General features: G+C 43.0%; 1 protein-coding gene across 2 annotated transcripts in view; it reads left to right on the forward strand.

Annotated features, from left to right (window-relative positions):
* Nucleotides 1–4667: 4667 nt before the first annotated feature.
* LOC133476780 (aspartate aminotransferase, cytoplasmic-like) overlaps nucleotides 4668–13629 on the forward strand; it is a 10478-nt gene continuing 1516 nt past the window's right edge. Inside the window, exons 1-9 of one of the 2 annotated variants that reach the window (XM_061770636.1) lie at nucleotides 4668–4984; nucleotides 9529–9743; nucleotides 10262–10385; nucleotides 10499–10611; nucleotides 10961–11065; nucleotides 11158–11308; nucleotides 11611–11776; nucleotides 12406–12548; nucleotides 13357–13629. The exon at nucleotides 13357–13629 is cut by the window's right edge and continues 1516 nt beyond it. In XM_061770636.1, the coding sequence (XP_061626620.1) occupies nucleotides 4876–4984; nucleotides 9529–9743; nucleotides 10262–10385; nucleotides 10499–10611; nucleotides 10961–11065; nucleotides 11158–11308; nucleotides 11611–11776; nucleotides 12406–12548; nucleotides 13357–13496 (1266 nt within the window). In that variant the 5' untranslated portion in view covers nucleotides 4668–4875 and the 3' untranslated portion in view covers nucleotides 13497–13629. The remainder of the gene's footprint in view (nucleotides 4985–9528; nucleotides 9744–10261; nucleotides 10386–10498; nucleotides 10612–10960; nucleotides 11066–11157; nucleotides 11309–11610; nucleotides 11777–12405; nucleotides 12549–13356) is intronic. The other variant, XM_061770637.1, reaches the window with a different exon arrangement.

The raw sequence follows: 13629 nt of genomic DNA on the forward strand, positions 1-13629 counted from the left end.
ACACACACACACACACACGCCCACACTCAGCTCACCTCCCTTCTAGTAGCCTTGGGTGGTGTATGTTGATGTGTACACACGGCAACACGGATCACTTTCTGCCACAGATCATCCACACACACACACACGCTCGTGTAAATCAGTGTGTTGACATGTTGTTGTGTGCTGACTGGTGACGGGAGGAAGCGCAGCAGGCTGACAAAGTACAGACCTCCTCCCCAACCAGTGCCGCCTCGCCTCCAACCAGACACTTCGTTGAAGAAAATGTCCTCTTTGGTTGGTACCCTTACTGCAAGGTGGCAAAAGTGGTCCCCCTCGCAACTTTAGAAATGTATTCTTTGCGATACCATGACGGAATGGCGGCAAAACTTTTCAACTTCAAAACTGCCCTTGCTGCACTGTTATACCCCGACAGATGGATGCCCAAAACGTTTCTCTCTCACAAATGTTGCAAATGTCTTCTTAGCCTGCACTCTTTGGTACCCCGAAAAGCAATTCCTCTTGCAACTGTTTGTGAGAGGGAGCGCATTTTTGCGCCCTCCTTTTTGTGTATCAAAATGTGCCAGTAATGAAATCATTTTCGGACCATTCAAGTCACTGGTGTCAAACTGGTGGACCGGCGGCCAGATCCGGCCCGCCAAAGCAAATTAAAATTGATAATTGTGTTCTGGTGTGAAAAAAAATGTGTTACCCCCTTTGAAAAGAAGTGTGGTAGTTGAAAACCATGTTTTTATAGGCTTCTGATTTCAAAACTGGTTATTCATCAATGTGTTGTGTATACTGTATGTAATTATATGAGGTAATCTTTCGTTGGTATGGGTTCACAGTCGTACCGACCCTCCAGGGAAGTCATAACTACGATATGGCCCGTGACAAAAATCAGTTTGACACCCCGGTTTGAAGTGAGTTAGGACAATTTCCCACGCCACATCTAGTTATTTTTAAAATAGTGGATGGAAATCACGAGGAGCAGTATTTAGTCACATAAACTGGAGTCAAAATGGATGGCAGAACCACATTAATAACAGAAATAACAGGTAATTTTCATAATTCTTAAATAAATGTATATTTATATCATAAAGCTAAATTACAAAGTTTATTATTGGTGATCTCTGGAGTTATTTTTTTTGCCTTTTAAACCTCAAATTGTACTTTTTAACAATCAAATTTATGGAGTATATATTGAAATTGAAATGAACTTCAACAAACATTTATGGATGTGATTTGGAACAGAACGGCACCAAAAAAAGTTTTGCTCAGGCTTCAGCTGACAACAGCGACCTCTGTTGACACATACCGGGATAGTCATACCAGGATATTACAGCGGAACCTCGATTTAACGGATCGGGAACCAACGGACTTCGGATTTAACAAGTAGAATGGTAAAGGTCCGGTTGGAACTGAAAACCCCACTTTGCAGCGGACAAAGTCTGTCGATTCCGAGAATCGTTGCTGTTGGTGACTTGCGGCGCTCGTCATGTACACCTTTAAAATGTGCTTGAATTGATTTTGGTACAGTATCCAGTTGCATTTCATCAAGCCCTTCACTATAGCATCCAATGGTAACGGAAGTGATAAAAGGCAGCACACTAATCTCACGGCTCATGAAAGCGACCCCGACTCACCACCGTCGGACGACAACTTTCTCCCACCAGCTGCACGCCATAATCACCCCCTCCCCCCGATCAAGCCACTTTCATGGCAGTATTAAACCATCACAACAATGTTTAAAGGTATGTTTAGCTCAACTTCATAACTTTTCAATGTTTTTATTTACAGTAATTTTGTTCTGGACTGGGTGTTTTTAGGCCACAAAAAAAGTGCTTCAAATTAACGGACAAACTGCTTTAATGGACTACCCCTCCCACTATTCGTCCGTTAAATCGAGGTTCCACTGTACTGTGAATTTCTGTCGTTAATTAGTATATTCAGTCCAAAGCCATGTCTACACGATGTTTAGCATTTAGTTTCATGTTCAACGCTGTTAAAATGAGGGGAGGAGGTTCGTTAAGCCTTGTCCAAGAGCAAAAAAAAAGTGCTTTGCCGCCGTGATGAGGCATCTATAGGCAATTGCAAACCTTTTTGGGTGGCTGTCAATTCGATTTTTTTTTTAGACTCATACATTTTCTTTTTGTATGTCACGTCCTGTGATGACCTCTCTTTTTTTCAAGGTGGCAAAGGAAATGACATGACAATGACGGGTGATAGAACCATGATTTTTTTTTTTTTGAGGAGCTCAGAACTTGGCTCTGTTGCCAAGACGTTAATGGGGGCTTAAATGCTTTTTTTTTTTTTGAAAGATGTAAACACTCTTGAGCTGTCACTCTTCTTCTTTTTCTTTGTCCTTTTGCTCTCCACAAACACACAGACAAAAAAAGACGTTGTGCAGGTCCAATTTCAAAGACCAAGATGATGGAGTCCATTTGGCCTCAAGAATCACAAAAGCAAAGACAAAAAATATTTCTACTCTTTTACTTCATTTCTGTGTTTACTTTATTACTGCGTTGACTTTATTAAAGGTGAGCATTTCCATGATCTAAAGTTGTGAGACGGATGACTTTTTGCCATCCTTTTTGTAGGATATTGATAAGAGGACATTTTCTTAAGGTGCAAGGGGGGGACCGGATAGCGGGTGCCAAAAAATGGTCACCCTCACAACTTTACAAAATGGTTTCTAAGTGGTACGCTTTGCCGAAAAGTGGTCCCTCTACCACAGGGGGACATTGTGATTGTCTATTAATTTTGTAGAAGTGACTTTTTTTTAGAGGCGGCACGGTGGTGACTGGTTAGGACGTCTGCCTCACAGTTCTGAAGACTGGGGTTCAATCCCCGGCCCGGCCTGTGTGGAGTTTGCATGTTCTCCCCGTGCCCGCGTGGGTTTTCTCCGGGCACTCCGGTTTCCCCCCGCATCCCCAAAACATGCACGGTAGTTTTATTGACAACTCTAAATTGCCCATAGGTGTGAATGTGAGTGCGGATGGTTGTTTGTTTGTATGTGCCCTGCGATTGGCTGGCAACCAGTTCAGGGTGTACCCAGCCTCTCGCTGAAAAATAGCTGGGATAGGCTCCGGCACGCCCCCGCGACCATAGTGAGGATAAGCGGTATGGAAAATGAATAAATGAATGCCTTGGCGGCACGGTGGCCGACTGGTTAGAGCGTCAGCCTCACAGTTCTGAGGTGCGGGGTTCAATCCCCGTCCCCGCCTGTGTGGAGTTTGCATGTTCTCCCCGTGCCTGCGTGGGTTTTCTCCGGGCACTCCGGTTTCCTCCCACATCCCAAAAACATGCATTAATTGGAGACTCTAAATTGCCCGTAGGCATGACTGTGAGTGCGAATGGTTGTTTGTTTCGATGTGCCCTGCGATTGGCTGGCAACCAGTTCAGGGTGTACCCCGCCTCCTGCCCGATGACAGCTGGGATAGGCTCCAGCACGCCCGCGACCCTAGTGAGGAGAAGCGGCTCAGAAAATGGATGGATGGATGAATGCCTTGGCTCAATAAATGTTAGGTTATCAAAAAGGACTACTTATGGCTAGTTCCTATCAATAATATTTGAATCATAGGAAAGAATGTGAATACTACCAAGGATGTATGGTGGTTTTGGATGTACATATCATCTGTTTGTTTTGACTTTGCATGTTTAGGTTAACCGCCCTCAAACAGACTTCAGGGGGACAATGAGTCTTAATGGATGTCCTCACATGGACAAGGTGTGTGCGTGTGTGTTTGTGTGCGTGTACTTCTAGCTACTTAGGATAGCAGCAGCCGGCTGGAAGTGGAGGCCATTCGTCAAACACTTGAGCGCGTCTGACATGCCAGGAAACGCACCTGAATGTTTATTTTGACACACGGTAATTTACACCTTCCTTCATTTGTTTCACCATCGCATCAGAATTATAAACACCTCAACGGCGATTTCAATAAGAAGACAACCTGATGACATGCCATACCATTTATTAACATGTTTGCTGTAGTTATTGTAATGTGGTGTTTTGACACTTTTCCAAGAGGAAGTACTTATGTTATGCGTAAAGATAAATACTGTGTGTATTTCCATTATTTCTGTGGGAGTTGAAAAACTTTTCAAAGCTTTATTTTTGGTATCGGGAGAAATGAAGTAAATCAATGAAGGGTTAAAAAAAAAAAAGCAATTTGAAAAACTCGTTTTGAATTGGCTTTTTCTATAAACGAAGGGGGGGGGGGGAAGTCGGTTAAAATCATAAATCAGATGTTTGTGAAAAAACTCAGGGATTTTATTTTCAGGCCATATCGGCCTTACTGTGAGTTGCTTTTTCGCTACCTCAAAGGGTCAGAATACTAGAAAAAGCTCTCGGTGTGATGTAGAACAGTTTTACAAACACGATAATAAACATTCAGCATTGTTACCTAAATACCTCTCTGACAGTGTCACTCAAACTATATGTAACACACACACCCATATATAAATATATAACACAACGTGAATGTGATAGCTTGCCTACTGTTTCTTTTGTGCGTGCTGACACTGACATCTTGTGGCCAAACATTGTTACTGCGCCATTGATTTGCGCCTCTTATCATGCAATGTTAGAGTACAAACACACACAAAAATAATTTAATTCTTAATCACTTGTATGATAAAGTGAAAATGTAACATTTAGAATTTAAATACACGCATATCAATGAAAACTTCCTGGTTGAGGTTCCATTGGTTGTGGGATAAGACGTCACATTGTTAAGAGTCGTCTCATTGGCTGCCGCGCTGACGCCTCTTCCTCAAGTCTGTCCTAGTGGAGCAGCCGTGAAGGTGAATCAGGTCCCCGTCTAACTTTCTGCCTGTCTCCCAGTCTGATTTCCGGAAGCCCCGCAGCTGTCCTCCCGTTTCCTCTCCGCAGTCATGTCCGAGTTCGGTGACGTCCCGCAAGCGCCCCCGGTGGCTGTCTTCAAGCTGTCCGCCGACTTCCGCGACGACAGCCACCCACAGAAGGTGAACCTCGGCGTCGGAGGTGAGCGGAGCTAACGATGCTAAATGCTAACTGGTCCCATTCGAAGAGCCTGGCCGAGGTGCGTTCATGTGTCATTTGGCAAAACCCATAAAATCTGACAATTGCTATAATCACCATTGCAATCACGCTGACACCTATATGACCCATTCGTAGCCGGTATATATTAAAATTAGAATTTTGCAAACTCATCTCGTGACATCAATGATGAAACGCAGCCCACCGAGCATATACGTGTTTGACTTTTCCTGCGGTGGAGCCCGGACCGCAAACGCCTCATTTTCCATTTGTATGTTTTCAGAAGTGTCTCACTTTTGTAAAGTGGTAGCTTGACTTACGAGTTGAATTCGTTCTGTCACTCATCCCCATTTACTCGTGTACAATGTACAATACATTTTCTCCATTCAAATGTACGGTGCCCCGGAAGTGCAAAACAATATAACAAATTGTGAAACAGTTTTACATTTCAGAAAACCAATTAACAAAAGACAAACACTTTTACATTTCAGTAAACAAATGAACAAAAACCGAAACACTTTTACATTTCAGAAAACAAATGAACAAAAACCGAAACACTTTTACATTTCAGAAAACAAATGAACAGAAACCGAAACACTTTTACATTTTACAGAACGCATTAACAAAAAACAAAACACTTATACAAAAGATGAAACAAATTCCAAAAGACGAAACACCTGGAAAGGGAACGTCCCATTTCACAGACATTCTTAGAAATCCCACCCCCTATCTCGGCAAGACCCGCCCCGCTTCGACATGATTGGCTCCTGCGTCGCGGGAAGGGTCGGCTACGCAGATGGAACGAGATGTCCGTCCCAAATATAATCATAAAAAAAACTGAAGTTTATTATGGTTAGGTGTAGGACAAGGGTTTAGGATGAGATGTGGTTAAGGCTGGCGTACACCAAGTAAAATGCACAGAAGCTTTCCCCTACGGTGAAAATACATTTCCGGGTTTGCGAGCCGTGCCTTGGCTCCAGCCATATAAATAGTACATAAAGCATCAGATGTTGTTTAACATCAATGCGAAACTATATTCATAATGTATAATGGGCCTGCTGATGAAAAAGCAAAGATGTTGCTAAATTGCGTCACTTTTTTTCGTTTTTCGTTCACACAGTAATTATTGTATGATGATGATTTTATGCTACAGAAATGCAAAATAATATTTTTGGTGAGTGTTTTTACAACTACACTCCGTTCATTGCTTGGCAAAATGGCTCATTTGCGTGCTGTCATTTCCTTCTACGTCATTTTCGGTGTGCCACCAACTGGGGCAGCGCGGGAAATGAATCAGGCATTCACTAAATATAAACTATTTAAGAATACAAGATGCTAGAGGAGCTGAAAGGTTTAATCAGCATTTTATCATCTGTTCTAGTGTTGGCTTGGGTGAACATACAACCCCAATTCCAATGAAGTAGGGACGTTGTGTTAAACATAAATAAAAACAGAATACAATGATTTGCAAATCATGTTCAACCTACATTTAAATGAATACACTACAAAGACAAGAGATTTAATGTTCAAACTGATAAACTTGATTGTTTTTAGCAAACAATCATTAACTTAGAATTTTATGGCTGCAACAGGTTCTAAAAAAGCTGGGACAGGTGGCAAAAAAGACTGAGAAAGTTGAGGAATGCTCATCAAACACCTGTTTGGAACATCCCACAGGTGAACAGGCTCATTGGGAACAGGTGGGTGCCATGATTGGGTAGAAAAGGAGCTTCCCTGAATTGCTCAGTCATTCACAAGCAAAGATGGGGTGAGGTTCACCTCTTTGTGAACAAGTGTGTGAGAAAATAGTCGAACAGTTTAAGGACAATGTTCCTCAACGTACAATTGCAAGGAATTTAGGGATTTCATCATCTACGGTGCATATCATCATCAAAAGGTTCAGAGAATCTGGAGAAATCACTGCATGTAAGGCCGAAAACCAACATTGAATGCCCGTGACCTTCGATCCCTCAGGCGGTACTGCATCAAAAACCGACATCAATTTGTAACCGATATCACCACATAGGCTCGGGAAAACTTCAGAAAACCAATGTCAGTAAATACAGTTTGGCGCTACATCCGTAAGTGCAACTTAAAACTCTACTATGCAAAGCAAAAGCCATTTATCAACAACACCCAGAAACGCCGCCGGCTTCTCTGGGCCCGAGCTCATCTAAGATGGACTGACGCAAAGTGGAAAAGTGTTCTGTGGTCCGACGAGTCCACATTTCAAATAGTTTTTAGAAATTGTGGACGTCGTGTCCTCCGGGCCAAGGAGGAAAAGAACCATCCGGACTGTTATGGACGCACAGTTCAAAAGCCAGCATCTGTGATGGTATGGGGCTGTGTTAGTGCCAATGGCATGGGTAACTTACACAACTGTGAAGGCACCATTAATGCTGAAGGGTACATACAGGTTTTGGAGCAACATATGCTGCCATCCAAGCAATGTCTTTTTCTTGGACGCCCCTGCTTATTTCAGCAAGACAATGCCAAACCACATTCTGCACGTGTTACAACAGCGTGGCTTCGTAATAAAAGAGTGCGGATACTAGACTGGCCTGCCTGTAGTCCAGACCTGTCTCCCATTGAAGATGTGTGGCGCATTATGAAGCATACAATACGACAACGGAGACCCCAGACTGTTGAACCTACAAAGCTTCAACAATTAGTGTCCTCAGTTCCCAAACGTTTATTGAATGTTGTTAAAAGAAAAGGTGATGTAACACAGCGGTAAACATGACCCTGTCCCAGCTTTTTTGGAACGTGTTGCAGCCATCAAATTCCAAGTTAATGATTATTTGCTAAAATCAATAAAGTTGATCAGTTTGAACATTAAATCTCTTGTCTTTGTAGTGTATTCAATTAAATATAGGTTGAACATGATTTGCAAATCATTGCATTCTGTTTTGATTTATATTTAACACAACGGCCCAACTTCATTGGGATTGTATATTAAAAAAAAACAACAACTGATGATCTCCCACGAGTCCGACACTGGTTGGAGCTCACTGCTTTGTAAAACTCCAGTAAGGACACGGTAGTTGCACGGTTTTAATATCAATTACATTTTCAACACAGCTGGAAGTCAATACACTAAAAAGAACAAATACCTGTTAAATCTACATTTTATCCAGTGATCATTCCTTTTTTTTGGCAAACGCTGATTGGTTAACAGACCTCTGTAGGCGTTTACTTTGTCATTCACAGAGCCGCCATTACTGGATGCGGCGTTACGCAAGGCTAGAAATAAAAGGATTGAAATCCATTGAAAAGCAAAAGTTCCAAACACCGATCTTTACGTTTTCCTGCCGAGCCGCGCTTGGTGGACAAGGAGCAGGCTGAACAAACTCTGCGCTACATTTGCTTAAATTACCGTGAACTAATAAGTGCTATGGAAACACAAACCGCATGGGCCACAGGAACCTTTTGCGACCAGGAACTCAAAGTTCCTGGGCTGGTTGGTGGTAAAGCCCCTATTAATACACACACAGGCATGTTCAGCAGCCTTTTGTTGCTAAGACCACACCTCATTATAATGACACGGACACATACTGTATTACTAGTTCTGTAATTTTCTGTGGCTTGCAGTTGCATGGTAAAGTGTGACGCCTTCACAGTGCTATTACAAAATAGAATATAAATAGATGTCACGTTTAAGGGCGAGCACTTACAGGAAGAAACTGCTTTTATTCCCTTTGTCCACGGTGCTCTTTTCAGAATACAGTGTGCTGATACGTGATACAACACACGTCGGCACGCCACGAGTTCCTCGGGGGTCAAACACGCACGCACGTGCTCAGTTTAGTTTAGTAACCTTGGCGCATCGGCTCGCTTGCACGCTCACTTCCTGTCTGATCAGCACACAAGGACTTCCAATCCTTTCGCACCATTCTTATGTAGGACGTTAGGTTGCAAAAGTACGTGAATTTTCAAAGTTGTCAAATTGCATTAACAGGAATACCCAAGATTGAAGGTTGGCTCTTCATAAGGGACTAAACTATCATTCAGCAAAATATATTTTGGCATAAAACGACCAGATTTTACGCAACCACAGTAGTGCTGTACCTTGACTTACAAGTACGCCAACTTGCAAGGTTTTCAGGTTACGAGCTGTTGCTTGGTTGAATAATGATAAATTGTAGCCATCTTGTAGCATCTATAGACAACTATCAACCTTTTTGGAGGGAGTGTCACTTATCTGCGGATTTTCGCAATTAATTAGCTATTCCCTGCCAAACGCAAGGAAACGCTGCACTGTGATGGCCTTGCATGCAGGCAAGGAGAGCTATCATTCTTGCATGGATGTCTTCAAAATGTTTAAATATTTTGCTTGAATGCAATAACTGTCTATTTGTCCTATTCGTTTTCAATTTGGAATATTTCCTAAAGTCCCGTGGAAATTTACTGGCAAAATACTGGAAATGTTCCACCTCTTGGCAACCTAATGACGACCTCTAAAATCGAACACGGTGCCTTCCGAGAAGCTGGTCGATGGCCATTTTGCCAATCACGATGTCATGGAACAGGAACCGAGGGTGATTTGGCGTGTTCTCCCTCAGCCTACCGCACAGATGACTCTCAGCCGTGGGTTCTACCGGTGGTGAAAAAGGTGGAGCGTCTAATCGTGGACGACGCCACCCTGAACCACGAGTACCTCCCCATCCTCGGCCTGCCAGACTTCCGTTCGGCCGCCTCCAAGGTCGCCCTGGGCGAAGACAGTCCCGCCATCAAGGAGGGGAGGGTAAGTCTCCAGGGCTACCGGTTAGCATGTTAGCATTTGATTAACTCATTCACTGCCAGCGGCTTTCGAAGCAGAGTTCCCAATATTGCCAGAGGTTTTAGCATTTTGACTGATCTTTGCAAGACCCAGAGAACATTGTGTTCTGTGACAATATAGGCACCAAACCTAGCAAAAGAAAGAGTAGACTCTCTTCTTTCACCAGAAATATGTTAGCATACAAACATTTAGCATGCTAGCATTTGAACAATTCTCATTAGAAATGATACCCGACGACGGGGCATGACGTACAATGTTGTCAATATTCCTTATCACTCTTTGCATTGAGGTCGCTAACTTGTACTTGGCATTTGAACTCTCAGCATGATAGCATTCAAAACATCTCGGGAGGCTTTAGCACGTTAGCATTTTGTTAAAATTTCATGTCAAGGTTAAAATAGTTGTAGTTATGTTATTACAGTATTATTGTACATTTATTATTCTTGTATATGTTAGCGCGTGTGGTTCTGTTTCCGTCTCAGGTGGGTGGAGTACAGGCTCTGGGTGGCACGGGCGCCCTGAGGATCGGTGCAGAGTTCTTGCGGCGTTGGTACAAGGGCGTCAACAACACGGCCACGCCTGTTTATGTGTCTACGCCCACCTGGGGTGTGTAAACGCTGACACCCATACACACACACACACACACACTGTAAACATGTGTAGCATATTACTTTTAATGTATGTCTGTATTTATTTATTTATTTATTTTTAAATCTCAGAGAACCACAATGCTGTGTTTGCCGATGCTGGGTTCAAGGACATCCGTCCGTACCGCTACTGGGACGCCACCAAGAGAGGCCTGGACCTTAGCGGCCTGCTTGAAGACCTTGAGGTGACCTTGTTTTTTTAAATTGTACGTCGTAAGCCAGCAAATTCTTGGGTACTTTTCGCAGTTTCCTTATGTGTTACTAAATTCTCCTTGATACTCTCGAGTCAAATTACACAACGGACAAAAACATTTCAGCAAGCTAAACATCCGCTTGTGACACTCTGCTGGAAATCAATTTAATCTTAATAGTTTTGTTTTAATATAAATTTAGACAAGTTTCCATCTTAATTGTTGTTGTGTTTTACTAGAATGCGCTGGAACCTTCCACCCCATGTTATTGTGTGTATTAATAGAAACCTCAGGAAGGTTCCATGTTAATTATGTTATGTTGTGTTGTGTTGTGTTTTAACAGAAAGCTCCGGGAGGTTCCATCTTCGTGCTTCACGCGTGCGCCCACAACCCCACAGGCACCGATCCCAATCAGGACGAATGGAAGCAGATGGCAGAGATCATGAAGGTCTCCTCATCTTTTATTCATATTAAGAGTCACATGATTGATTTAGTCTGACCTGACCTCCTCCTTCTTCTTCTTCTTCTCTTGGCCTCCAGAGGAGGAATCTGTTTGTGTTCTTTGACTCGGCCTACCAAGGCTTCGCCTCTGGCTCGCTGGAGAAAGACGCGTGGGCCATTCGCTTCTTTGTGTCTCAGGGCTTTGAACTCTTTGTGGCTCAGTCCTTCTCCAAGAACTTTGGCCTCTACAGTGAGTACACACAAGCGGTATTTGCAAGTCATAAGTAAGGTTTAGGTCACAAACTTAAGTCCCAAGTTACTGTGGTAAAAATCAAGTGAGTCAAGTTATGACTTGGGTTAAGCAAGTCCTTGGTCAAAATTACTTAGGCCGTTACCCTAAGAGGTCACCAATAAGTTTCAGCCAAGCAAGTCCTAAAATTGGTGACTTAAGTCCCATCCGAGGCAAGTCACGTGACTCGAGTCCTCCCGCTCCGGTCCATGTGAAGAACAAAGCAACGACACACGTTAACCTACTCGCCTACCTCTTCTTAGACGAGAGGGTGGGCAACCTGACGGTGGTGGCGCGAGACGGCGACAACCTGGGCCGCATCCTCTCTCAGATGGAGAAGATCGTGAGGACCACCTGGTCCAACCCGCCGTCGCAGGGGGCTCGCATCGTCAGCAAAACACTCAACTGCCCCCAGCTCTTTGCAGAATGGTACGTTCCCAATAGTTGTAAAAAAAAAAAAAAAAAAACCCAAAAACTTTTAAGGGCTTCATGATCCTTAAAAATTGCAAGTCATCCTCACTCATTGGCTCCTACTTTGTTTTCTTGACAACTAGAGCAACTTCAGCACGTTAGGTTTGTAGACAAACAGGCTTGATTTGATAAGCCTAAAAAATGTAAGGTGACATACTAAACATCACCAAGCTAGCATGCGTATTTAAGTCTACATTGATAATTAAAGAGAGAAAAAAAAACAAAAAAAACCTTGCATGCTAGTTAATACTGTTGATTAGCCTGGTGTGAAGGTGGTTTGTTTGTGTTGAATAATTTTGACTATTGAATACAGTCGTCTATGTAACATGGGTTCATGATTGCGTACACGCTAGATGCAGTGTTGGTGCTTTATGATCTTCTCCATTTTAAGTGGAGAAGATCCCAATAGAAGTCAATAAAAGTCTCTCTGACGCATCTCAGCCCATGCGCAGAGTATGAAAAAAAATGTGTGCGTCAAACGTCCGTATGCACGATTAGTGAATGAGGCCCAATTTTGCCGCACGACGGGATGTTCTTGTATAGCGCAGGAGTGTTTTGTCATAACGAACGTGTCGGTTTGTTTGTAGGCAAGCTAACGTAAAGACGATGGCCGACCGTGTGCTCCTCATGCGGGACCAGCTCAAGTCCAAGCTGCAGGCCCTCGGAACGCCGGGAACATGGGAGCACATCACCCAGCAGATCGGGATGTTCAGCTTCACGGGCCTCAATCGTACGCACGCGCGCACACACACACACAAAATCAAATGAAAAGCATCGAAACGTCATCATATTAGGTATGCTAATAAGCAATATGTACTATAGGCTGTTTAAAAAAAAAAAAAAAAAAAAAAAAATCCATATTCATAACTCTCAATTTGCAATCATGGTTCAAATATTACTTTGTGACGACCCTGATTATCACATTTACTTTAGATTAAAAAAAAAAAAGTCTAATTTTAAAGCAGGTTTCAGTGCGCTATAGAACTATTATTCATATCAGCATTTTCATACACTACACATCGGGTGTGTTAGAATTCATATGATTCGGTGTCACTGTCAATAACATCATACAGTACTTCTCACTTTGCACTTCCTGTATTGTAGCATAATGAGACTACTACTTAATACCGCATACCAACATGCGACATCGTAACCTCTGTTTATCCTGTTTAGGGTAATACTTACTCCATTTGTTTTTAATTTGTTGCTTGTTGTTTCTATATTAATACAAATGCATCTATCTATCTACAGTATATCGAGCTCTCTCTATCTCGCAATGTCTATCTTATATCTATCCTTCTGTCGCTATCTCTCTAAATCTCGTGTCTCTATCCTCGATCGCTCTTGGTATTTCACTCTATATCGCTCTATCTATAGCTCTCTCTTTCTCTCAACTTCTGTCTCTCTCCCGTTTATCTTTGTATCCCCATCTCTACATGTATCTCTAATTCGCCATATCTAGCTCTAGCTCAATATCTATGTATCTATTTGCCTGTCTCTCTAATCTTCTATCTTTTGCTTGTGTTTTGACGCCGCAGCCAATCAGGTGGCGTTCATGATCAAAGAGAAGCACGTGTACCTGATGGCGAGCGGTCGCATCAACATGTGCGGCCTCACCTCCAAGAACCTGGACTACGTGGCGCAGTCCATCCACGATGCCGTCACCCAGGTCCAGTGAGAAGGAACACGCCCTCTGTCGCCCTCCCGTCCTGCTCCCCTCGTGGTGCCCGTGACGTTACAGTCAGGCCAGTAACAAAACGCTTTGTCCACGTTGTGCATCCTCGCGCTAAGCCCAGTGTTTCGCAACCTTT

Source organism: Phyllopteryx taeniolatus, chromosome 4 (genome assembly GCF_024500385.1).
Source record: "Phyllopteryx taeniolatus isolate TA_2022b chromosome 4, UOR_Ptae_1.2, whole genome shotgun sequence".
Lineage (NCBI taxonomy): Eukaryota > Metazoa > Chordata > Actinopteri > Syngnathiformes > Syngnathidae > Phyllopteryx > Phyllopteryx taeniolatus.